A 26519-nucleotide genomic window follows, 5' to 3' on the forward strand; every position below is an offset into this window, starting at 1 on the left:
AAGAGGGTGGTGGCTTTGACAGAGACAGGCCAGAGAAAGCAGGGACCAAGAGCAAAGAGCAGATTGGCCATTTCTGTGCTACTTTCCTTGTTAGGAAAGTTCAAACAGGGCTGTTTAGGAAACTTGGTTGGTAGGTCCCTAATCTTGATTTTTTTGAAGATCAGATAACTTAGTTTCGGTTTGGTGATTTGGAAGTTCAGCACAAGCGCTCACATTCTAATTTTTCGTCTGATCTCTTGAGATCTAGTTAAAATAACAACCTGTAATTTCCACTGCACAATGTCATTATCTTCTTTCTACAGAAGGAGAAACTGAGGCACTGAGGTCACACGTCTAGTCTGTGGAAGGACTGGGCGCTGGGATCCAAGCAGTCTGACCCCAGAGCCCAAGGTTCTCCCCACCACACTAATGATCATCCTGACCTAAAACACTGGATCCTAGGATGCCTCCCCAGCCAGCCCCAGAGGGAGATGCCTCGCTCCGTTCTGTACACACGCCTCCTCCAACGTGGCGATGTCGCTATTAGCCCGTGTTTGCCTTTTCTCAAAGATGAGGGTCCAAACTTACTCCTCCAGGGTCCTCACAGCATGTCAGGGCACCCAGCGTATTTTGAGCACATTTAGGCTAGTCTGGCTCCAGAGTCTGTGATGGTAGCCGTGCCCTGAACGGAGTGCTTTTTGAAAATAACTGGGACCAGGTTTTGTGGCTCAGTGGGTTAAGCCACTGCTGTGGAGGCCTGTGTCCCTTATCAGAGCGCCGGTTCGAGTCCCAGTTGCTCTGCTTCCCATCCAGCTCCCTGTTAATGCATCTGGGAAGCAGCAGGTGACGGATTAAGGGTTTGAGTTCCTGCCACCCATGTGGGAGACCAGGACGGAGTTCCTGGCTCCTGGCTTTGGTCTGGCCCAGCCCTGACTGTTGCGGCCAACTGGGGAGTGAGCCAGCAGGTGGAAGATCTGTTTCTCCTCCTCTCTCTGGCACTCTGCCTTTCAAGTAAATAAACATCTTAAAAAAAACTCATTAAAAATGAAAAATAACTGAAACAAGAGAAGTCTTATCTGTGGATATGCTCTAAGTAAGGCATGAAAATTCAATTTTTTTTTTTTTATTTGACAGGCAGAGTTATAGACAGTGAGAGAGAGAGAGACAGAGGGAAAGGTCTTCCCTCTGCTGGTTCACTCCCCAAATGGCCGCTGTGGCCAGCGCTGCGCAGATCTGAAGCCAGGAGCCAGGCACCCCCTCCCAGTTTCCCACGTGGGTGCAGCACTTGGTCCAAGCACTTGGGCCATTCTCCCTTGCCCTCCCGGGCCACAGCAGAGAGCTGGACTGGAAGAGGAGCAACCGGGACTAGAACCCGGCGCCCATATGGGATGCCAGTGCTGCAGGCAGAGGATTAACCAAATGAGCCACAGCACCGGCCCCGAAAATTCAGTTTCTATCCCATGCACCAAAGCAGGATCCTGCTTCTGACAGAGGACAGCCTCTCCCACCTGCTCTTCCCGCTTCCTTCTTCTGATGTGGGCGTCAGGGAGTCAGGGATAGGAGCTAAGGGCTGCCAATACCTAAGCCATGTGCAACTGCCCAGATCCCATCACCTGGCACGCCAGTTCAGTGTGGCTGAAGACTCAACACGCTCACTCATCATGCAGCTAAGCCTCACCTTGCATCCAGCGCCAGGTACCAAGATGCCTTCTTGGGGGCCAGCAGGTGCACCGCAGCCCCACCCCAAATCCTGTATCTTTGGATGCCCATCAGGCTCCGCCCTGAGCACCACCCCTACCCTGTCGAAGTTTGACCCCAGCCTGGGTGGGGGCAATTCTCTCTCTTGAGGTCGCCTGCATTCACATCTGAGTGTGTGCTTTCTGCCTTCCAATAAATCCTGCTCCTCTGTCCACCTCTCTCTAACTTCCTGGCTGCATTTTTTTTAAAGATCTATTTTTTATTTATTTGAAAGACAGTTACAGAGAGAGGGAGAGAGGGAGAGAGAGACAGAGAGAGAGAGAGAGAGAGGTCTTTCATTCACTGGTTCACTCCCCAGATGGCTGCAACAGCCAGAGCTGTGCCAATCTGAAGCCAGGAGCCAGGAGATTCTTCCGGGTCTCTCATGTGGGTGTAGGGGCCCAAGGACTTGGCCGTCCTCTACTGCTTTCCCAGGCCATGGCAGAGAGCTGGATCAGAAGAGGAGCAGTCGGTTCTAGTCCCGGTGCCCATATGGGATGCTGGTGCTTCAGGCCAGGGCTTTAGCCCATGGTGCCACAGTGCCGGCCTCCCTGGCTGTATTCTTATGTGCCCGTAAGACAAGAACTGGGCTAAATTCAACTGGGGGTCTCTCCCAGCCCAGCCAGGGCTCTGGGTCCCCACAACATAACTGGGGGATCCCCAGCCCCACAACACTTCCAGGCCCTGCCAGGGCTGCAGAGGTATCGTGGCTGCTTTCCTCAAGGGAATTCAGCTGCTCTTGGGATCTGGTTCTCACTTCTGCACCTGCTATTCAGGGCTGGGTGTAGAGGGAGCCAGGCAGGCACAGAGTCGGGGGGGGTGTTTAAATTTGAGGTGGTGCAAGCTGAGGGCAGGCACTTGAGAACGAGGCCTGTTCCCTTTTGCACCCCTCATGCCTCATTTCCCTCACCCCACTCTCGATCTCCCTAGACAAGCGGCCACTGCCTGCCCCTCCGCCCCCACCAGTTCCCTGTGGAATGAAGCAGGACTGTGTCATCGGCTTGGAGAGGGGAGGAGGAAGGAGCAGGAGCTGGATCTGCCAACGTGTCCCCTGCGGCCATGGTCCTGCCCTGCACTGCCCTGTGGGATGTGGTCAGCCCTATTCTAGGACTTTTTGTTTCCCTGGGCTCTGCTCCCATTAGCTCAGGTAATTCAAGTCGCTGTGGTCTGCATAGCCAGGGCAATCCAACCCGCACCTCTGACTTCAGCTAGCCCAGTCTCAACTAGTCTTTCTGGCATCAACTAGCTCTTCCTTGGTCTCATCTAGTCATTCTGGCCTCAAATAGTCTCTGGCTTCAACTCGCCATCCTGGCTTCAATTAGCCCCTCTTTGGCCTCAAGTAGTTTTCTAATCTTGAGTGGTCTCCCTGGCCTCAAGTAGCCCTACTGGCTCCAACCAGTCTTCTCTGGACTCAACCAGCCCTCTCTAGGCCTCGGCTAGTCTCCCTGCCTGCGACGAGCCCTTGTCTCTCAGGTTTTTCTCAGCCTCAGCTTGCCCCCTGAATTTTTTTTTTTTTTTTTATCCATGTGCTTGCCTTACCTCCTTCTAGAACATTCTGCCAGTCCCGGAGAGCCCAGCTTGTAAATCTCCCCCACTGCTTGTCACTGCCTAGAGTGAGTTTTTTTCTCTGCTCCCTTCGGGATGACATCCATGTCACACAGCCTCATCCCCCAGGGAGCTGGGAAGAGTGATGTCCAGGAGCCCCCCAGGAGCCCCACCACACGCCAGGCCCTTCCCAGAGACACGCTCATTGAATGCTCGCAACACCCGCCCGCCATTTTACAGATGACGAGTCTGAGACTCAGAGAGCTAGCAGCCTAGGCCAGGCCTCATTTTTTAAAAATTTTATTTATTTATTTTTTTTAATTTTTTTTTTGACAGGCAGAGTGGACAGTGAGAGAGAGAGACAGAGAGAAAGGTCTTCCTTTGCCGTTGGTTCACCCTCCAATGGCCGCCGCGGCCTGCGTGCTGCGGCCGGCACACCGCGCTGATCCGATGGCAGGAGCCAGGTACTTCTGGTCTCCCATGGGGTGCAGGGCCCAAGCACTTGGGCCATCCTCCACTGCACTCCCGGACCACAGCAGAGAGCTGGCCTGGAAGAGGGGCAACCGGGACAGAATCTGGCGCCCCGACCGGGACTAGAACCTGGTGTGCCGGCGCTGTAAGGCAGGCCTCATTTTTAGGAAATAAAAGACAAGATATTTAAACCCATTGTGTCAGGGCAGGTGCTGAGGCACAAAGGGTTAAGCTGCTGCCTGCAAAGCCAGTATCCCATATGGGTGCCAGTTCGAGTCCCAGCTGCTCCATTTCCAATCCAGCTCCCTGCTAATGTGCCTGGGAAAGCAGCAGAGGATGGCCCCGAGTGTTTGGGCCCTGCACCCACGTGGGAGACCTGGAGAAGAGTTCCTGGTTCCTGGCTTTGGCCTGGCCTAGCCCCAGCCCTGGCTGTTGCAGCCATTTGGGGAGTGAACCAGTGGATGGAAGACCTCTGTCTTTCCCTCTACCTTTCAAATAAGTAAAACAACCCCATTCTGTCTGACCTCCTGGCTGTCCTTAATGGAAGTGGTGACGCCCAAGGCCCAGCACCTGCCATCAACATGGACTTGAGCGAATGAAGATGTGAGCTGTGTCCACCTGGTCTCAGATTACTCCCTGGACATCCCAGTGGCCCAGGTCTGCCGGGACCTGGGAGGAGGCGACCTGTGCAGCCCAGCCCTTCAACAGAACACGACCAGAAAGTAGAGCACCCATAGCTAGCCCCCACCTGCCGGTGCTCGTCCTGGGGGCAGGTTTCCCAAAGTGGGGCTCCGGGGGTGTCTGTGGGGGTGAGCAGGCATTTGCATCATAAAGGGGCTCTGCCGTGGTGGAGGCTGGGAGCTGAGCTGCCTTGCAGAAAGCTCTGGGCCTTCCCGTGGCTGGGTCTCCATGGAAATTAGTTTGCTGGGAAAGGAGCTATTTTAAGGACCTGGGAGGCTGGGTTAGGGAAGGTAGCTGCGGGAGAGCTTTTCTGAATGACTCACTAATTTCCCTCCTGCGAGGTGGAAAAACATGGCATGGAAAGAGAACTGACAGGTGGGCAGGAGATGGCGGGGCCCACCCCGACTTTGCAGGAGGCATGGAGTGGGGGGAGGTGCTGTGCCGGTGCCAGGGACTGTCCATTGTGATGACATCACCTTGGTGTTGCGTTTCCAGCCAGCTTTCCTATAACCATGCAAAGGAGCGCAGTAGACTTGACCTTGGGACTGGGGGTGCCCTTGCGGGGGAATCTCGATCGGCTGCCTTCTCGGTTATGGAGCTCCCGAGGGTCATCAGGAGAGGAGAGACGGGACAGGTGACTGAAGGCGGCCCCAACAGATGGTGGCAGCCAGGAGCCCAAGGAGGGAGCTCCGGCTGAGAGGTGGAAAGGACACGGCTGCACGTCCTGAAACCGCGCAGTTCTGGGCACACGTGCCGCCAGCGCCAGGTCTGCACAGCAGCCCGCACCTGACTGTGGGGATGGCGGAGGAGGGCCACGCGTGTGCTCAGGGCTGGACTCAGCACAAAGGTGGCAGGCAGGGGGTCAGGCCTGCCCCATGCTGTGCTCCCCTCTGAGCTGCTCCTGGGACCCCCTAGCAATGGTGGGGAGGACCTGCCATGTCTGGGTGTCTCCAGCTGCCTCTCCACCCTGGCCCACGGCCTGCTGAGAGCTGAGGCTGGTGGGGGCGTGGGTCAGGTTCACTGTGGGGACCAGAAAGCCAGCCAGCAGGGAGGTCCCAGTGGCCTCAGCCCCATCCTGTCAGTGTCCACCTGTCACCAGGGCACCAGTGACTGCTTTCCTCCATGGCAGACAAAGATGCCACTCCCTCGAGCTCCGTCTGGAGCCCAGGCCTGGGGTCTGTGAGCAGGACAGAGGCTGAGCAGCCTGAGGGGCAGTGCTGGCCACCACACCCTGCAGGTGGGTCTCCAAGGCTGCTCCCTGCCCATGACCTGGGGATCGTTCCATGCATGTGCCTTGTCCCTGGAGCTTGAGTGGTGAAGGATAAGAGCTGGGAGGAACTTACGGGCTCTAAGACAGCAGGTGTGTGTGCGTGGCGGGGTGCCCCTCCTGGAGGCTGGAGGAGGCATATGTGTGGGGACCGATGTCTACCCAGTTATCCATGCTAGCTTCAAGCTGGCTCTGTGGGGTCCTATCTGTTCAGGGCCATGCTTTCCCATCACCCCCCACAAACCCTCAACAGCCGTCTCTCGTCCCCCCGCAGTTGCTCCCTCAGCCCACACACATGTCTGGGGCTCTGAATGTCTGGGGTTGGGGGAGATGCCACACAGAGAACAGCAGAGTGAGAAAGGCATGGTTTATTGGTCACACAGATGGAGACCCCTGAGCACATGGGGTATGGACCCTCCTCTGCACGCACACACACATACACACACTCACACACAACACACTGGGTTGGGTTTCCTACCTTAACTGTTATGTCAAAAAGCAGTACAAGAAGAGCTGTCACCAACCTATTCTTCTAGTCACCAAGGAAGCAGGGTTGGAAGCCACGGAGCTCAGCAAGCAGAGGTTGATCTATTTCGGGAGCCCGGAACCGAGCTGCCCACCCTACCAGGCAACCAGGCTGCAGAGCTGGGCTCTCAGGAGCAGCAGCTGCCTGCCGCTGGGACAGAGTGAGTGGCAGGGGCTTGGCTCAGCCCGTGGCCTGGTGGCGGCTGCCCACTTCGAGGGGAACATGGCAACCTGGCACGGACACCCGGAACGGGCCTTGGTGTGGCTGGCCCCGGGCTGTGGCCAGATCTCTCTGCTGGAGAGTTGGAGCTGCCACCTGAGGAACTGGAGAAACAGGCAGACCCTTCCTCTTCTGAGGGGCCGGGCCCCCTGGGCTTTCGCTAAAGCAGCCGCATCAGGGGAGCTGGACAGGGCCAGGCCCTTTGTACCCTCACTGAGCTGCTCAGACCATGCAGCTTCCTAAGGTTGAGCCCCGGCCTTGCTCCAGGAGGGCACTGGCCTTCTTAATGCTTTGTGCAAACCCCTCAGGACACCCAGTTCTCAGCTGGTGGGTTTGGACGCATGTTCTTAGTGGACTGGAGTCTCAGCCCTGGAGGGGGTCCCGACAGAATGTTCTGGAAGCAAGTGGCACACAGTGAGTGCTCGATCCATGTGGCCATTATTATTATTCATATTCATATTATTATTATTATTATTGATCTCTCCACCCTTGAATCGGTGCTTTGGGTCCTTTCTTATGGGGACGTGAACAAGGTGCAGGGGTCCCGAGTACCAAGACGGAGCTGGGGACCGGCGTGCAGGTGTGCGCTGCCCAGCGGGTGTGTGTTTCCCTTCCACTCTCAGCACGCGGTACCCAGCCTCGCAGCCAGCCCACGGCTTGCACCTCTCAGAAGCTGGGCCCTTTCCTGAAACAATACGAAGCTGGGCCTGGGGAGCTGGGTGGGAGGAGCTGGCAGGTCTCAGAAGAGGCTGTGGGTGGCGTCTGCTGCTCCTGTGGACTCCTGACCCGAAATGCCAGCGGCTTCCCAAGGCTTCACTGCAGGACAAGAACAGAAAGGTTGTCATTCCCCCAGGCTTCGGTGCGCCGAGTGGCCCCCACGTCCCCGCACGCCTGTACCCGGCCTCCTGGATCATGCAGCACACATGGTTCCAGGTACTTTCTGCACATGAGGGGACTTCAACACATTCTTGGAAAGTGGAATTAAAAGGTAGCACAGGGACCGGCATTTGGCGCAGCAGTTAAGACCCCCTTGTCCCATACTGCAGGGCAGTGCTGGGTTTGATTCCCAGCTCTGTTTCTGGTTTCCAGCTTCCTGCTAACGCACACCCTAGGAGCAGCAGGTGACGGCTCAAGTAGTTGGGTCCCTGCCATCCATGTGGGCGGGCTGGATTGAGCTCGCGGCTCCCAGCTTCAGCCTGGCCCAGTCCTGGCTGTTGTGGGCATTTGGAGAGAGAACCGGAGGACAGAGGCTCTCTATCTGCCTGCCTGTCTGCTCTCTGCCTTTCAAATAAAATAACAACAATTTTTTTTTTTGACAGGCAGAGTGGACAGTGAGAGAGAGAGAGACAGAGAGAAAGGTCTTCCTTTTTGCCGTTGGTTCACCCTCCAATGGCTGCCGCGGCCGGCGCGCTGCGGCCGGCGCACCGCGCTGATCCGATGGCAGGAGCCAGGAGCCAGGTGCTTTTCCTGGTCTCCCATGGGGTGCAGGGCCCAAGCACCTGGGCCATCCTCCACTGCACTCCCTGGCCACAGCAGAGGGCTGGCCTGGAAGAGGGGCAACCAGGACAGAATCCGGAGCCCCGACCGGGACTAGAACCCGGTGTGCCGGTGCCGCTAGGCGGAGGATTAGCCTAGTGAGCCGCGGCGCCGGCCTAACAACAATTTTGAAAGACAAACGTGCATTGTCCCTGGGCTTTTCACAGCCCTCTTGTAGTCAATTATAGATACTCTAATACTCTATACATAGCTGCACATACATTCCAATCACAGAAGGAAAATATTTAAAAACCAAATTGCCTCTGTACTCAACACAGAGTGGTTTTCTTGTCGTTATTTCCTAAGCAACGCTGTGCAACAACTATTTCTACGGCATTTGCATTGCACTGGGTGAGAAGGAATCCAGAGATGACTTAAAGTGTGTAGGAAGATGTGTGTAGGTCTCACGCTGTTTCCTAAGGGGCTTCAGCATCTGTGGGTTTTGGTGTCCGTGGGGCCCTGGAAGCAGGCCCCCCATAGATCCCCAGGGATAACTGTGCACAACACTAACGCACAGTCACACAGGATGCAGTCTTAGCTCTAACCCCACGAGGGAGGTGCCGCCAACAGGCCCCTCCGACAGAGGAGAAAATGGACTCACGGCACAGACCCAGCAGTGGGGAGCTGGGACTCGAGTGCAGTGCAGCATCTGAGTTTTAATTACTGCTTGTTTCGCTAGGCAAGAAACATATTAGAGGCGGTGGGTGTTGGGCACAGGGGTTCAGACACTGGGATGCTTGCAGCCCATGTCAGTGCCTGGTTCAAGCCCTGGCTCCACACGTGTTTGCAGCTTCCTCCACCCGGGGAGGCTGCAGGGAACGGCCCAAGCGGAGATTGCTGTCTGTCTCTCCATTTTTGAAATGAATAAATACATGAAAAATTTAAAAAGGAGAAATGCCCTTTAAAGGAATGAAGAGGAAGTTGCCTCTGAAGTCTCTCAAACACTGGGATTTTGGGCTAGTGCTGTGGTGCAGCCAGTTAAGCCACTGCCTGTAGCACCAGCATCCCAAATAGGCATTGGTTTGAGTCCTGACTGCTTGACTTCCAATCCAGCTCCCTGCTAATGCATCTGGGAAAGCAGTGGAAGGTGGCCCAAGTCCTTGGGCCCCTGCAGCCACGTGGGAGACCTAGGGGAGCTCCTGATTCCTGGCTTCAGCCTGGCCTGGGCCCAGCTGTTGTGGCCATTTGGGGACTGAACCAGCAGATGGAAGATCCTCTCTCTCTCTAACTCTGCCTTTCAAATCAATCTTTTGAAAAAACATTGAGTTTTTTTTAAGTATGCATTCTAAGGATGATAATAATGAAATAAATCATCAAGATTCCTTTTCTTCGTGGTGTTTCATTCCACAGGGCTGGGGGTTTATCCGTGGTACTTTATTCCTTTCAACAGTCACTGAAGAGGCCATGTAGGGTCAGGGACTTGCATGTGTGTTCGGGGGGTGGGCAGACAGATGTGGGTTCCCATCCTGATTCCAGGAGAGAGTGTCTGGCAATGTTTCAGACACTGCTGAGGCACCTGTGTCCCGTACTGGAATGCCTGGTTCTGAGTTCCACCTTCACCTCTGATCCCAGCCTCCTGCTGGTTCAGGTCCTGGGAGGCAGCAGGTGCTAACTCAAGTAGCTGAGTCCCTGCTACCCATGGGGGTGACCCAGAATTGAATTTCTGGCTCCCAGCTTCGGCAGATCCAGCCTGTTTTTTTTTTTTTTAAATGTTATTTTATTTTATTTTATTTTATTTTTTATTTGACAGGTAGAGTTACAGACAGAGAGAGAGAGACAGCTCAACCTTCCATTGGTTCACTCCCCAAATGGCCACCACAGCTGGCGCTGCACCAATCCAAAGCCAGGAGCCGGGTGCTTCTTCTTGGTTTCCCACGCGGGTGCAGGGGCCTAAGCACGTGGGCCATCCTCCACTGCCTTTCCACAGCAGAGAGCTGGGCTGGAAGAGGAGCAACCAGGACTAGAACCCTGTGCCCATATGGGATGTTGGCACCGCAGGTGGAGGATTAACCAAGTGAGCCACAGTGCCGGCCCCATGGGTCCAGCCTGTTACTGAGGGCATTTGGGGAGTGAACCATTGGCAGTAGATTTTTTTCCCCTGTCTCTCTCTACCTTTCAAATAAAAATACTTAAAAATCCTCAAACAAATCCTGATTCCAACGCTTCCTCATGGAGTGGCTCCAGGCTGATCTCAGCGCACACGTGAGCACACACGTGAACACAATGCGCACACGTGCTGCACACACGCCCGCACCCACCTACCTGCATGGCAGTCCTGCCGAGCGGCGCCTCCTCTGGCCGGTGCTTGCCGTGGTGGGGGAGCTCCGTGTTCTCGCGGTAGTCGCGGCCCTTGGAGTGCTGCAGGTGCAGGACTGCTGGGCTCTTGATGGGCAGGGGTGGCCTTGGGGATGGGGTGGGTGGTATCGGCGTGGCCGCGGGCTGCTGGCCCATCTCCGACCTGGAAGGCTTGATGGGCCTCTTGGCTGGCACTGGGGCCTGGGAGCTGGCGGGGGCCTTGGGCTTCCCCTGGCTCTTGTCCCCACTGGCCGGCCTGCCCTCGGCGGCGGAGGAGGAGCAGGTGAAGGAGCGTAGTCGGGGCGCCGGGCTGAGGAAGGGCACGGGGCCCTGCTTGCCCGGGCCCTTGCTGCCCTCGGCCTCCTGGGCTTTGGTGAGCACAATGCTGGGTGACAGGAGCGCCGGGTCTGGGCAGGCCGGGGGCTCCTTCCGCAGCGGCTTGGGGGACTCCTGCTCTTTCCTGGGAGCCGGCTTAGGGAAGGCGCTCACGGAGCCGTACAGCGGGTTCTCGAACATCTCCGGCTTGCTCGGCTGCAGGTCCTCGTGCGCGGAGGCGTCGGCTGTGCTCTTCCCCAGGTCGCCAGGCCTGGGGTTGGGAGAAAGTGGACACGTGAGGGGACAGGCTGCTTCAGGGGGCTGGGCTTCTGTCTTGGGGTTGGAACAAGATGTCTCGGGGTTGGAACAAGACAGAGGTGCCGGCTGCACGACACGGTGAACGCACTGAATGCCACCTCACTGTTCGTTTTGAAGTGGTTGATTTTATGTCATGCAAAGTTCACCTTGATAAAAAGAAATCAAGAGGAGGGGCGGTGTTTGGCGCAGCGGTTAGGAGGCTGTTTGCAGCACCTGCATCTCACATCAGAGCGATGGGTCGAGTCCTGGCTCCTCCCCTTCTGAGCCAGGTCCTGCTCATGCACACCCTGGGAGGCGGCAGGTGACAGCTCAAGGGTTTGGGTCCCTGCCACCCACTAGGTCTCTTGCTTTTGGCTTGGCCCAGCGCTGGTTGTTGCGAGCCTTGGGGACAGAGTGGGGTAGGGGTGGGGGTGGGGTGTGGGGGGGTGAACTTTGGCCCAGCGCCGGTTGTTGCAAGCCTTGGGGACAGAGGTGGGGGGTGAACCAGCAGATGGAAGCTTGCTCGCTCTGTATCTCTGCTTTTGCCTCTCTGTCCTGTTTGCCTTTCAAATAAAATGAAAACAAACAAACATGTTTAGAAAGACAAAAGAAGAAGAGCCGCTTCTGTTATTCACGTGTGGTCCTCACAGGCAATCCTGGTCAGGCTGGGGACATTTTCCACCATAAGAGCAGTTCCCAGCCGGCGCCCTGGCTCACTAGGCTAATCCTCCACCTGCGGTGCCAGCACCCCGGGTTCTAGTCCCAGTTGGGGCGCTGGATTCTGTCCCGGTTGCCCCTCTTCCAGTCCAGCTCTCTGCTGTGGCCAGGTAAGGCAGTGGAGGATGGCCCAGGTCCTTGGCCCTGCACCCGCATGGGAGACCAGGAAAAAGCACCTGGCTCCTGGCTTCGGATCGGAGCAGCACGCTGGCCACAACGCACTGGCCGTAGTGGCAACTTGGGGAGTGAACCAATGGAAAAAGGAAGACCTTTCTCTCTGTCTCTCTCTCACTGTCTAACTCTGCCTGTCAAATAAATAAATAAATAAGATAAAATAAAGAACGGCTCCCAGCAGAGGATCAGTGAGGAGGGGCAACTTTGCTGGAGGTTTTAGAAGAGAAAGGGAAGAGTGGACGCACACAGCACCCTCACACCGCCCCCTCCTCATCAGAGGCCTGTGCGCCACGCCCCCAGCCCTTGCTATCACCGGGCCCCCTTTCCCGGCTTCCCCCAGGGCCCCGTCTTCAGCACTTCCACACAGAGCCTTGCAGGAGGGAAGCCTCGCTGGCCACCTGACCTGCTCCCTTCTGACCATTCGTGGTAGCTGAGGGTCTCAGCTCAGGCTGCACCACTACCAAGCACCGATGATGCGTGAGACGTGGCCCAGGGACAGCCAGGAGCCAAAGAACCAAATCTGTGCTCGGGGGACCAATCAGCACAGAGCTCTCTCCTGCAAGGCCAAGTTCTTTCCTGGGAGGGCTCCGGGGAGAGTGGTTTCCTGCCTTTCCCAGTTCGCAATGGTGCTGACAATCAGAGGGAGTCTGGACAGAGGCCAGTGTTGGGCAAAGACAAGAAAACAGGCCAGAGACGGAGAGCCAGGCTGTGACCCTGAGCAGGCGGCGTGGCCTCTGATGGAGGTGGTTCCTGGGGGCACTGAGAAGGGGCGCGCGAGCATGTTTTACGCGTTTTCTGCCCAGTGGCATACTCCAGCCAGGGCAGCACTCTGCAGAGAAGGAACCTGTCGTGAAGACAGTGGGGGGCCCCGGGCACCCCAAGGCGCCTGCCACTGACTGCTCAGCAGCTGCTCTACAGCCAAGCTCTGATCGACTTTTGGGGAGCAGACGTGGGCCCGTGGAGGGAGGCGGCTGTCATCCTTGAGCAGGTGCCATGAGACGCCATGTCAGGGGTGATAGGGGAGGCCAGCCTCAGGGCGTGCCTAGGGACTCGACAGCAGGCTCATTACCTCCTGGAAAGGAGCGGAGAAGCAGTGCAGGAGCTGACCGTGGCCGGCCCCTCTCGGGGCTGGAAGAGGGGCGCCCCTGGGGGAATCAGGACTGTGGCTGGGAGGAGAGCCCTAGATGTAAGGGTGCTTGTGCTCAGTCCCTCTGCCGTGGTCTGTCCCGCCCCCAAGTTTCTCAGGGAAGGGACAGAGTCCAAAACATCCTCCATAAATCCTGAAAACCAGAGGTGCAGTAGACACATCGGTGCCCAGGCTTCCTCCTCCCTGTCCCCTCCTGCCACCACCCTCGTCCCCACGCCCTCACCACCTCTCATCTGTCCATACTTTATAGGAGGAGCTTAAGGACAAAACTACTGGCTGCTCCTCCCCTAAGAGGCGACGCTGGCCAGGCTGGGCGTGCACAGGTGGAGGAGCCCATGGAGGCTGCGCTATGGGTGACGCCGGCTCCCTCCGCAGGCTCCTGATGGCAAGGTGGCAGGCAGCACCCTCAGGCCACCCTCTCCCGGGAGGAAGAAACAAGGCAGGCTTGGGGAAGACAAGGTTTGACCTCTATGGAGCCGCACCTGCCATGTCCTCGTCACCCTGGGGAGACCGGAACATGTCAGGGCCCCGTCCAGCTCAGCGGCCAGCACGGTTTGTTCTGGGCAGTGTGTGTGAAGGGCACTGGCAGCCTTGGGAAGCACTGATATCACTCCTCGGTGGCCATGCCCAGCCAGGTCTGCTCCTGGCTCTGACCTCCGCCTGCACTGGTTCCAGGCTCAGAGCAGCCTTCTCGGACTGCGTGGGCCTCCCCGGGGCTCTGTGGCCAAGGCCCTCTCCCTCCCCAGGCTGGCTGCCACCTGCCTTTTGTGTTCCTATTCCCACTTGCTCCTGACTGTCACTGTCCCCAACAATTAGGGGCGGACAGAAGGTTGCACACGGGGACTTTTCCTCCTTGTGATTGAGAGCAGAGTGGGGACTGGGTCTGGGAGGAGCTTCTGCATGGAGATTCCAACCCTGTCCATGGGGCCTCCAGGAGTGAGAAACGCCTGGGAGTTCACAGTTCTGGAAATCCATTCTGAACAAATATAGTTCTTATAGGAGGTTGCTTTTCTTGGCAGTATCTTTACAATTTTCTAGCCCCTTTATTTATATTTTTTCACTTGAGAGGCAGAGAAACAGAGAGAGAACCAGAAAACCAGAGAGTGAGCAGGAGAGGACTTCCATCTGCCGGTTCACTCCCCAGTGCCTGCAGTGGCCCCCAGCCGGAGCCTCGGCCAGGAGCCAGGAACTCAATCCAGGTCTCCCACGTGGGTAGCAGGAACCCAGTGACTGGAGGCATCACGGGGCCACTCTGATAAGGGACACAGGTGTATTTTGTTGTTGCTGTTACAATGTGTTTATGCTTGTTTTTCTTTTTTTTAATGTTTATTTTATTTTACTTGAAAGGCAGAGTTTTTAGAGCGAGGGCGAGACACAGACAAGTCTCCCATCCTCTCGTTCACTCTTCAAATGGCCACAAACGACCAGGGCTGGCCCAGGCCAAAGCCAGGGGCCTGAAATTCCATCTGGGTCTCCCATGAGGATGCCAGGGGCTCGAGCACTTGGGCCGTCCTCCGCTACTTTCCCAGGCACATTAGCAGGGAGCTGGGCTGGAGGCGGAGCAGCCCCGGCGCTCATATGGGATGCTGGTGATGCAGGTGGTGGCTTAACCCACTGTGCCACAACGCTGGCCCCAGGCCACGGGTGTCGGAACTGGTGTTTTAGCCCCTGTGTGAACACCGCCTGCCCTCCTTTTCTAAAATCCAGTTGTACCAGTAGGTTAGGAGAAGGGAGGCCCACAAACAGGTCTCGAGTGCCGACTGTGTTCCGGGCCTGGGGACGTAAGTGTGAAGCGGACACAAGCCCCTGCCCTCCCAAGGCTGCCGTCCCGGGGCAGACGCAGGGACCCGCGGTGAGCAGGGAGGGGAGGGCAGAGGAAGACGCTCACCGTGACTCCTGAGTCCTGAGACAGGGGCCCCGGTTTGCCACTGAGGACGAGAACTTCTTTGGCGACAGGGGCGGCTGGGAGGGAGGTGTCGGAGGGCTCTCGCCCCTGCCGGGCCCCAGTGAGGAGTCCTTGGGCGGCTGGTCGTAGCTCCAGGCTGTGAGCTGCTGGTCAGGGGACAGCGTCTGCTTCCCGGGCAGGGGTGCTGGCTGCCCAAAGGGCCCCATCCCCATGTAGTTGGGGTTGATGATTTCGGTGATGTTGGAGCCACTGCATGGAGGAGCCCTGCGGGAAGACGTAGAGTTAATCTCAGGGCTCCCTGCCCTTCCTGGGGTCAGCGCCAGCCCAAGGGCAGCGCCCTCTGGTGGCCCCAGGCTCCCCTCAGTTCTCATTCAGTTACACAACAGAACAGGTACTAAGGGTGTAGCAAGCACCAGGCCTGGGCCAGGAGGAGGGAGTGTGGTCCTGAATGAGGCAGCCGTGGGCTCCGTTTTTGGGGGATGGACAAACAGGCCCAGTGGCAGGGCCATGGTACACTGGTCCCCCCCCCCAAGGGGTTCCACGATCCCCCAGGGGATTTTTGAACCCGTGATAGGACAACATCCTCTAGACAAGGGACTTCAAAAAGTTCATGGAAAAATGGAATTAAGAGGTAAGTTTATTTTGGTGCAAAAACATTTTAAAATCCTGCATAGTTTTTTCATAATATGTGTTTTTCACAAGCTTTTTGGAGCATGCTCGTATACTATGAGTTTTTGTATATCCACATATCTATGATGAGGCTTAACTTATAAATGAGGCCTAGGAAGAGTTTAGAGACAATAGATAACAAGAAAATGGAACAATGATGACAAATACCGTAATAAAAAGTTACTTGAAACATAAGACTTGTCTGTTTCTGGAACTTTCCATTGAATATTTTTGTATAGTGGCTGACCATGAGGAAATGACACTGAAGCAAACCCTCAGATAGGAGAGACCCAGGGGATCAACACCGGTCCCGATTCTGGAGCCGAGAGGTGCTTTAGAGCTAGGATGCACTTGTTGATGGGATACTGACAGAAGGAGGCTGCCCATGGCTCTGACCATCACAGCTGGATGTAGACCAAGGAATGGGCTAGCAACAGGCATTCCTGTGTGCACAGAGGGTGTGAAGGGTGAGGGCTGGAGGGACAAGCAGTGTGGGGACCGCAGGGAGCAGAGGGACAGCTATGCCCGCTCCTGGTGCATCTCTGCCCCATCAGCAGGTGAGTTTGCAAAGACCCGGGTGCTCACTGGCTAGATTCTGGCACTCGAGGCCCCACAGGTGAGCTGAGGCAACCCTGCTAGTGGGGACAGCTGTCCCCTCACAACGCTGACTTGATCTGGATTATTCCCAAGTCAATCTCTGTCAAGAGCAGCATGCACGCACTGCCCCCTTGAACTCTCCCTTTGGGTGAGGATGGGGTTTGCTGAGCTCAGGCGCCAGGGCTGCTGGTGCCCCCTTGCTCCCAGGAGACCTGGCGGTGACCTCTGCACTCACTTCTTCCTGGGCTGCAGTGAGCTCCCAGGTCAGGCTCTGCCCCCGACTTCCCCTGGTTCCTCCAGACCCTGACATGCAGCAGGTGCCCCACAAACGCTGGCGGAGCTGAGCTGAACGGCTCAACGCAGGAGCCTCCCCAGCTCCACCAGGGTGACCCCAACGGCCCCGTGACGGGAGCCATGATCAGAAGTGAGGGCAGAGAGCTCCCCCCTGGCCTGGGGACCCCGGCTTCCTCCCTCCTTGGCCCTCTCGCAGGCCAGGGTCTGCAGAGCCAAGCTGGTTTGTGACAAGCCCCGGCCCCCACGCCCTACCTGCTGGCCGGCTCCCACTGCTTCATGGGGTCGTGGCTGGTGAGGCTCTTCAGGGACTTCAGCCCGCTGGTGTCATCCCGCTCTGTCTTCACAAAATCTGGAAGACAAGGGCCAGGAAAGAGCACAGGAGAGCAGGTGAGGCAAAATGGCTTCCATTTTCAGGAAGCGGGGCAGGGAGTGACGGCCACCTGGCAGGTGGGTTAAGCAAGATTCTGAGGCCTCTTATGAGTGCAGGGATGGACTGGTTATGGCTGCCATGGCTCCAAAGCGAGGAGAATTGGCACGAGTGACCCAGAATTGCTGTTTCATGTGACTTTTCCAACTTGTTGACCTCAGCAAGGGGCAAAACGAGCAGACATTTCTTGTCAGCTTAGAATACGACAAACACAGCGGGGCACTTGTTACTCAAAGCCAACCTGCTCTGGCCTGTGGTTGCAGAGGCGTGTCTGCCATCACCCTGACCAGGTTTTGTGGCCAGCAGGGGGCGCCACACGCACAGCAGGCAGCACCCGGGGTTTGGACAAGCGGGGATGGTGGGGTCTCCCTGTGGCAGGCAGGGAAACATCCCATTTCCGAGTCACCCAGCACCGGGTGGGCTTGCACTCGCCCCTTCCCAGGGAGGTGACCTTCAGCCCATCACACACTGTGCTGCCTCAGTTTCCCCGGGTGCCAGTCAAGGACAATCGTTGGCTCACAGGCTGGTGTGACAGGCACACGAGATGACATTTAGGAGACACTCCGGTCACACATCCTCAAGTTCACGGTTCAAGCCCAACTCATCGTAGGTGCTGTGACCTGGGTGCTTCTGAGTAGGCATCAAAGGGAAGGGGGAGTGGAAAATGGGGAAAAAAGCTACCTGCTGCCCGGGTGAAAGGGAAGAAAGACTCAACTAAGACGTGCGCAGCTCTGCTCCTGCCGAACCTTGCAGTGTTTCAACTTGGGAAGTTCTACCCAACCGATACTATTGGAAAGTATAAATTTAATGACTTTACTTTCCAAGTTTCAAAATTTTGGGTATGATTTAGAGCAAATGACAAATTCAGGGGCTGGCACTGTGGTGTAGCAAGCTAAGGTGTCGCCTATGATGCTGGCATCCCACATCAGAGCACAGCGTGGAGTCCTGGCTGCTCCGCTTCCGATCCAGCTCCCTGCCAATGGGAAGGCAGTGGATGAAGGCCCAACGGTTTGGGTCCCTGCCACCCATGTGGGAGAGCTGAATGGAGTTCCAGGCTCCTGGCTTCAGCCTGGCCCAGCCTGGCCATTGCAGCCATTTGGGGAGTGAACCATCAGATGGAAGAAATATCTCTCTCTCTCACTCTGTACTTCAAATAAACCAATATTTTTTACATGACAGATTTGAATTCAGACACATCCTTGTGCGGTCCCTCTGGCCACATCTCCGCATTCTCACAACAGAGTGATGGCGGTTTTGACCTTAGAGATGCATCAGCAGGATCTCCTTGGGGACGGGGTGGGGAGGGGATGACTCCTAAGGCTGCCATTCAAGGGTGGGGGGGGGTGTCAGAATCGCCCGTAGGAGTCTGTGTCACCAAGGGTGGTGCTGAGAGCCACCTGGCCACCCTCCCAACGGCCAGCATCGCAGCAGCTGAGCGGAGTGACTGTCAGAAAGGGGAGTTGGGGACGATGATGGCACCCACTGGGGATGGGGGACCAGAGGACCTGGCCATACTGGGGGTGGCTGGCACCGGAGTAGGGACAGGCCAGAGAGACATAGGAGGATGACGGTGGGGCTTCTGGCCGCGGGGATGAACGTGGCCAGGGAGGAGAGGGAAATTCTCCACCTTAGCTGTGGCCACGGCTTTCCTCGGTGGCGACGACAGCGCTGGTCCCTAGGCAGCGGCCCTGCTGGTCCCCAGGCAGTGGCGCTATTCGGGGCGACAAAGCCCGGAGATGCTAAGAGGCCAGAGCGGAGGCCTTGGGGGACCCTCAAAAGCTCTGGGCCCTAATGGGTGTCCCCTGACGTGTCGGGAGGGGCCGGCCACGGCTGCTGGGCCCTGGGGCTCCGTGGGAAGATCCCTGCGCCACGCCAGGTCCGCGCTCCCAGGCGCCGCGGAGGACGCGCGGTAGCTCGGTGGGACGCGCCCGGCTCACGCAGCCCCACTTACCGTACAGCTTCTCCCGCTTCTTGCCCTGAGCCGTCTGCAGCTTGATCTCCCCGTGGAAGTGGCCGGTCATCTCCCCGTGGTGCGTGAGCGGCGTGTGGGTGGCCAGCGGCGTCTCAGTGGCCTCCAGCCGGAGAGCGATGCAGCCCTCGCCTGAGGGGACAGGAGAGACAGGAGCCACGTCAGGACGGCCCAGAGGCTTGCGGCTCTGCACCGGCGTGGGCGACCTGGAAAAGGCTCCCAGCGCCTGGCTTTGGATGGACCCAGCTCCGGCCATTGAGGCCATCTGGGCAGTGAACCAGCCTCTCTCTCTCTCTTTCTCTCTTTCTTTCTCCCCTCCCCTCTCCCCCCCCCCCCCCCAGTAACTCTGCCTTTCAATAAATAAATCTTTTTTTAAATCCCACAGGGGGCCAGTGTTGCAGCGCAGAGGGTTAAGCCACCACCTGTGATAATGGTGTCGCACATCAGAGCACCAGTTTGAGTCTTGGCTGCTCCACTCTGGACCCCTGCCAACGTGCCTGGGAAAGCAGTGGAAGATGGCCCGAGCACCTGGGCCCCTGCCACCCACATGTGAGACCCAGAAGTCCAGGTTCCTGGCATTGAAGCCATTTGGGGAGTGAACCCCGTGGATGGACATTTTCTGTTTCTTTCTCCATCTCTCCCTCTGTCTCCATCACTCTGCCTTTCAAATAAATGAAATAAATCTTAAACCAAACCAAACCAAAATGAACAACAACAACACAAAACCACCCCTAGGAACAATGCTGAGCAATATGGGGCACGTGTTTCCAAGCCCACAGCAGCACAACCTCCACCTGATTAGCCCACGTGAAAAAAGACAAAAAAGGGGGTGGAAATCACATTTCAGAGGAAACTTCAGAAAGCCAGGAATCAGTGCTAACCAGCTTGCTCTAAAGGATGATGACTTCCCAAGGTTTGAAGCAATGCAAGCATTGACAAGCTGGACTGGCAGGTTGGAGGCTGTACAAATTTCAAACTTCTGCACAAAGGAAAAAAACTAACATAAAAGGAAACTGACAGGGAGTGGCACCTGCAGCCAGAGTCACAGACAACGAGGTGACACCGCTGAACCCCGGGGACTCCTCGAAGTGGAATCCCCGCAGACAGGCAGGCGGATACATCCCGACAGATGCTTCACACAGAAAGAATGGCAGCCGGCTGATTCAATAAGTGGGAATGGTTCTGCCTTCTTAGCCAGAAAAATGCGAGTTAATGAAGCATTGAAGTACTTTTGTTTAAAAGATTTATTTATTTATTTGAAAGTCAGAGTTATACAGAGAGAGAAGGAGAGGCAGAGAGAGAGAGAGAGAGGTGTTCCATCTGCTGGTTCACCCCCAATTGGGTGCAATGGTTGGAGCTGTGCCAATCTGAAGCCAGGAGCCAGAGCTTCTTCTGGGTCTCCCACGCAGGTGCAGGGGCCCAGGCACTTGGGCCATCATCTACTACTTTCCCAGGCCATAGCAGAGAGCTGGATCGGAAGTGGAGCAGCTGGGACTCGAACTAGCACCAATATGGGGTGCCGGCACTGCAGGCGGCAGCTTTACCTGCCCAGTAAAGTACTCTTAAAAGGCACAAAGTTAGCACAAAGTTCCAGCAAGGATGTGGGGACCCCCAAATCTTTGGATGTGGCAAGATCTACAGAGACGGCCTCCCCAGCTATCAGTTTGACAAGGGCCACGAATCCCAAGCATACGAGGGGTCTTCAAAAGTGTGCGGCAAATGCACCTTGCCTTTTAATTCCATCAGCCTGAAAATTAAAAAACACAGAGAGAAGAGCTCCTATATACTGGTTAATTCTCCAGCCCATAGTAACTGGGGCTGGGCCAGGCCAAGGTCAGGAGGTCAGAAAATCCAAGTTCTTGAGTCGCAGGCTAGGCATTAGCAGGATTTGGAGTCGTGAGCTGAAGCCGGGCATCACACTTAGGTACTGCAACATGGGACATGGGCAGCTTACCAACCACTAGGCTAACACCTGCCCCACAGTTTCTGAGGTACCCTCATGTTGATGCCCTCTGACCCTGCAAACGTGGGAACCTGTCCTCAGAGAGGATCCAGAAGAATAAAAATGGGGGCCGGCGCCGTGGCTCACTAGGTTAGTCCTCTGCCTGTGGTACCGGCACCCCATATGGGCGCTGGGTTCTAGTCCCGGTTGCTCCTCTTCCAGTCCAGCTCTCTGCTGTGGCCCCGGGAAGGCAGTGGAGAATGGCCCAAGTGCTTGGGCCCTGCACCCGCTTGGGAGACCAGGAAGAAGCACCTGGCTCCTGGCTTCAGATCAGTGCAGCGCTGGCTGTAGCGGCCATTTGGGAGTGAACCAACAGAAGGAAGACCTTTCTCTCTCTCTCTCTCTCTCTCTCTCTCTCTCTCTCACTGTCTATAACTCTACCTGTCAAATAATTTAAAAAAAAGAATAAAAATGATGCTGACGGGGCTGGTGCTATGGCATAGTGGGTAAAGCTGCCACCTGCAGTGTCAGCATTCCACATGGGCACCGGTTCAAGTCCCAGCTGCTCCTCTTCCAATCCAGCTCTCTGCTGTGGCCTGGGAACGCAGTAGAAGATGGCCCAAGTCCTTGGGGCCCTGCACCTGTATGGGAGACCTGGAAGAAGCTCCTGGCTCCTGTGGAGCAGCCAGGATTCGAACCAGCACCCATGTGGGATGCTGGCATGACAGGCGGTGGCTTTACCCACTATGCCACAGTGCTGGCCCAAGGGAACGCTTTTAAAAATGATGCAGGGGCCGGCACTGTGGCAGAATGGATTGAGCTGCCGCCTGTGGTGCCAGCATCCCACCTGGGTGCCAATTCAGATCCTTCCCGGCTCTCCACTTCCGATCCAGCTCCCAGCTGATGTGCCTGGGAAAGCAGCGGAAGATGACCCAAGTGCTTGAGTCTCTGCCACGCATGTGGGAGACCTGGGTGGGGTCCCTGGCTCCTGGGTTTGGTCTGAGCCAGGTCCAGCCATTGTGACCATTTGAGGAGTGAACCAACAGATGGAATCAATCTCTCGTCTCCCTTCTCCTCTCTTTGTAATTCTGCCTTTCAAATAAATAAATAAATAAATAAACCTCTTTTTTTTTTTAAAAAAAATGAGGATACAGCGAAGCCAAGGCATATTTTGGAGGCCATGCAGATCACGTATCAGGAACAAGGACAATGTGCAGCCCACAAGCAGGGGAGGAAAACGGGCCATGCACTGGCCCCTGAGCAGGGGGACCTGCATCTCCCTGCATGCCAGGACAGAAGCAAGAATTTATGAGGAACAGCCTTTGTGCCGGGCGTCACTGTGGGGTGACGTCACAGTGCTGCATTTGGGAGGAGACCGAGGCTGTGGGGTCTGCAGCTGGGCTGCTTGGGGTTCAAGTCCAAGTTCGAGCAATTGCTTTCCTCAAGTCATTCCGTAGCTGCACAACCTGGGGCAAATCGCTCGGGCCTCCAAGCTGCCTTCCCCACCCTCCCGCAGTGCTGGCCGAGGGCAGCTCCCCGTGCGGTTAACCCATGTGTCAGCAGCCTCTCTCTCAGAATTCATGCACATTCAGATCTCGTCATCCCAAACAGGTGCCTCAACACCAGGCCCGCTCTTGGACCAGGCTCACGGTCTCTGCCTCCCCACCCGCACCTGCTCCCTGACTGCTGGAGTCTGTGCTCACTGCTGCCCTCCACAGCCGCTGCTCCCACCGAGCCCCTGGGTCTAGGGGACACTGCTCCGTCTTTACTTTGCTGTCCCCTCGCCACATCTGCTACTGTACCCACGGCCTCTTGTGATGTGGTCCCCACATCACGCCTTGTGCTTTCCTTCTGACCCCTCCCGCCCCCCCGGCTGTGCCTTCTCTGTCTCCTTTGCCAGTGGTACTGGGACTGGCCCAGTGCCGGAAATGGGAACACTGTTAACCCAGCTGTGCGAACCCCAGTGCGGCTTCATCTTTACCCACAGCCCCCCACCCTCCAATCCCCATGGCCACACAGTCTCCCCCTGTAGCACCTCTCACTTTTAGCCCCTCCTCTCCCTTTTTACTATCACTCCCTCCACCCTGGCTCCCTCGTTTTTAAGTTTGATCGCTGCAAACATCAGTTTGCAAATCTGATCATGTTGCTGTCTTGCTCAAATCTTTGGTGGCTCCCTATTATCTTTGGCCTGGCTTGTTAAGAACTTCTTGGTCTGTCGCTTGTCTCTAGCCTCTGTCTCTCTCTCTCTCTGTCTGTCTCTTGCCACCTGCTTTCTCGCCCTCTGCTGCACCCAAGTTCAGTGGTGAACCTGGCACTGGGCCAGAGCCATGAATGGGCTGAAGATGTTAATAAGAGCCATGGTGTCTCTGGTAGTCAGTGGGTGGAGCTGCAGGACTCCACAGCCCCCCGAAGTCTGGAAGCCGGGCAATGCTGACCAGAGATCGCCGGGCAGATGCGTCCATCACCCCTAGCCACACTCAGAACACTACCACATTTCATTCCAAATCCGGGGGGCTGGGAGAAGACAGTCTTCACGCCGAGGGTGGCCACTGCAGGGCAGAAGAAAGAGCGCCTTCGTGTGTGAGCAGGTGTTTTAGAGACCCGCCCAGGAGGGCGGGGCCTGCAGCTCTGCAGCTGTGGTGAGCAAGCAGCACAGCGGGGCAGGCAGACCTGGGTTCAGACTAGGCTCAGCCAACTACTGCCGTGTGATGGTTCAGACTAGGCTCAGCCTACTACTGCCGTGTGATGGCTCAGACTAGGCTCAGCCAACTACTGCCGTGTGATGGCTCAGACTAGGCTCAGCCAACTACTGCCGTGTGATGGCTCAGACTAGGCTCAGCCAACTACTGCCGTGTGATGGCTCAGACTAGGCTCAGCCAACTACTGCCGTGTGATGGTTCAGACTAGGCTCAGCCTACTACTGCCGTGTGATGGTTCAGACTAGGCTCAGCCAACTACTGCCGTGTGATGGTTCAGACTAGGCTCAGCCAACTACTGCCGTGTGATGGTTCAGACTAGGCTCAGCCAACTACTGCCGTGTGATGGCTCAGACTAGGCTCAGCCAACTACTGCCATGTGACTTGGGTGAGCCCCCTGACCTCTCTGAAGCGCCATGTGCCCATCTCTGGACGGGGAGACTAGAACCTTGGTTCGTAAGGTCTTGGCAGGACTGAATCCAACAACGTCTGCAGAGCACCAGGCGTGGACTGGGACGTGGGGAAGGCTCAGAGGTGGAAGGCATGGGCAGAAAAGGTGACCGCAGACGCCTTAGCAAGTCGAACACTGTCCCTGCTGGGAGGCCACCCTGTAGCTGCTTCCAGCGTCACCAGACCTTCCCACAAATCTCTGCTGTACCGCAAGGAGTGCGCTTTCTGCCTGTGGGTCACTGTGGGAGGAGAGAGTCACGGCCCCATTGTTCTCCATCCCATGTGGAAAGGACGCGTGCCTCCCTAGTCAATGAGACCTTCCTAACCAATCAGCAGGTCTGTTGGCTGGTACCAGGCGACCTTCAGTTTTCAGTGTGACTCATGACCACCCAAACACCTGCACTGTTCTAAACCTGACTCAATGCAGGCACTCAGCCCGTAAGGAAACAATAGACCCTGTCGCCTAACTCAGCACAGCCCGCTGACTGCTTGTTTCCGGGTTGGAATCCTCAGTTTGACCAGCGACTTTGATTTTCTCAGACTCTGATTACTGCAGCTGACAGAGGCACTGCGGCTGCTGTTAGGCCCGGAAGTGGAACAGGAGGGGCAGAGAGGACAACTCACTGGTCATGGTCCCTCTGGCCGCCCTGAGATTGGGCAGGGAGTGGCAGGGAAACAGGATGGAAAGTCGCAGGTGGGCTTTCCCTGGAGGAGACGCCACGGCCTCCCTCACCGCAGAGGCCGTGGGCTCACGGGCAGGTGCAGCACCTGTCGTAGGCTCTTACCATAGGACTCATCACTGTCGCAAGACTTAATGCTGATGAGGACGTGCTGGTCCAGCAGGTACTCGGGGTCGGAGATAATGGGTGTCAGCTGCGGAGAGAAGGGCACGGGTGAGCGCTAGCAGGGGGAGCAGGTGAGGGAACAGGTGTGCAGACAGGTGGATGAGGGGCACTGGTCTGCACGTGGGGAGTTCATGGAAAACAGGACAGGCGATGTCCTTATTAACCACATTCCGGCCTCTGGCTCCACGCCCAGGAGAACAGGTGTACAGCAAGGCAGGTGCAAACTTTCTCCCATGTCCTCACCACCACACTGCGCTCCAAGCCTCCTAAGTCGGGCTGAGTGCCCCAGGGAGAGGCCTGACCTCAAACAGCCCCTCCGTTGCCTCCCTCTCCTCCTCTCCCAGGATCGTGGCAGGTGGGGCCGGGGCTGGAGTGGCAGTAGAGCCTTCTGTGTGGGCTGGAGTGTCCTGCAGGTTGTTGGAGGTTTGGCCCAATGGATGATGGGCACAGGCTCCTGCACGCCACTGTCCCCACCTCCCTGCTGGGAGCAATTTTTCAGAGTCAGGGTCTGGCTCAGGGTGGGTTCACACCGAGCTTTGCACACCACTGGGTGGAACTCAAAGGGCTGGGTGCGTGCAGGTGCCCAGCAGAGCTTATGTGCAGGCTAGCTCCTGCAGGCTGGTCACCGGGCAGCCTCTGGGTTTTCCCAACTCAAAGCTGATTCTTCTCCTTTTTAAAAGCCTTTATTTACTTATATTTATTTGGAAGGCAGAGAGACAGAAACGGACAGGCACGGAGAGATCTTCCATTTTCTGGCACACACCCCAGTGGCCGCAACAGCTGAAGCTGGGGCAGTCTGAAGACAGGAGCCCAGAACGTGATCCGGGTCTCCCACCTGGGTGGGCAGGGACCCACACACTGGAGCCCTCATCTGCCGCCTCACAGGGTACACATTAGCAGAAAGCTGGAATTGGGGGCAGAGCTAGGACTTGAACCCAGGCCCTCAACATGTGTCCTAACAGGTGCACGCAATGCTCCCGTGATGGCCCCAACACAGAAAGGTTGAGTCTGAAGGTCAGACTTTGCGCTGAGTGGTCCCTGTCTTCCCTCTACAGAAGGGACATGATGAGGGCTTTGGGGCCATGTTGGCCAACAGCACGGACTTAGTATATCTCCATTCAGAAAGTTCCGGATCAAATGGCTGGAAGTCAGTGGGAACTCTGGGCTGTTCTGGGATGCAGGGGCTGCTCCCGTCGCTGGCTTCCCTGATACACAACAATGTCTGCCCTAGGGTTAAACCCAGGGCTGGGGTTGGGGGCTGCATAGGCAGGAGGGGGATCCCATCATCAGTAGGCTGCTTTGGGGCATGACAGAGGCCCACACAGCGAGCGACTCTGAGGGACACAACCAGGACGGCAGGGGTGGGGAGGCAGACCCCCTAGGGTGCTGATGTGGGGATCTCGAGGGAGAAGGGAGGGGACCGTCAGGTGACAGAGGAGGTGATGGAAGGTCCAGGAGCAGAACTGTAGCAAAGACCATGGAGGGGCTGCAGGGACAGCAAATGAGGCTGGAGAGGTGCCCTGCTTGGCGCCACAGAGTTGGCCAGATAAAGAGAAGGACACCATGATCAGATGGGCATTCTAGAAAGATCCACCAGGCTTCAGGATGACTCAGCAGGAAACCAGGAGGGACAGAGACCAAGGGGAGGGGTCAGGGCAGGAGGAGCAGCAGGACTTGGCGAGAGTTAGGATGTGGGGAGTGCAGGGCCCTGGAGGGCCTGGAGCTGGAGCAGAGGGTGAAGCCATGGTCGGGAGAACGTGAGCCCTCCACCTGTTCAAGGCCAGCCTCTGACAGTGACCCTGGGGTCAGGCATTGGCC

The 26519-nt window shown here is 56.7% G+C and overlaps 1 protein-coding gene across 1 annotated transcript in view; it reads right to left on the reverse strand.

Annotated features, from left to right (window-relative positions):
• Positions 1-6033: 6033 nt before the first annotated feature.
• The window catches only part of INPP5D (inositol polyphosphate-5-phosphatase D), a 143495-nt gene continuing 123009 nt past the window's right edge, over positions 6034-26519 (reverse strand). The window contains exons 22-27 of the mRNA XM_070070037.2: positions 24642-24729; positions 18751-18900; positions 16625-16721; positions 14795-15076; positions 10224-10842; positions 6034-7241 (exon numbers count right to left, since the gene is read on the reverse strand). Coding sequence (XP_069926138.1) covers positions 7239-7241; positions 10224-10842; positions 14795-15076; positions 16625-16721; positions 18751-18900; positions 24642-24729 — 1239 coding nt within the window. The 3' untranslated portion in view covers positions 6034-7238. The remainder of the gene's footprint in view (positions 7242-10223; positions 10843-14794; positions 15077-16624; positions 16722-18750; positions 18901-24641; positions 24730-26519) is intronic.

This window comes from Oryctolagus cuniculus, chromosome 3 (assembly GCF_051225735.1).
Source record: "Oryctolagus cuniculus isolate XC-2025 breed Fujian yellow rabbit chromosome 3, ASM5122573v1, whole genome shotgun sequence".
Taxonomy (NCBI): Eukaryota; Metazoa; Chordata; class Mammalia; order Lagomorpha; family Leporidae; genus Oryctolagus; species Oryctolagus cuniculus.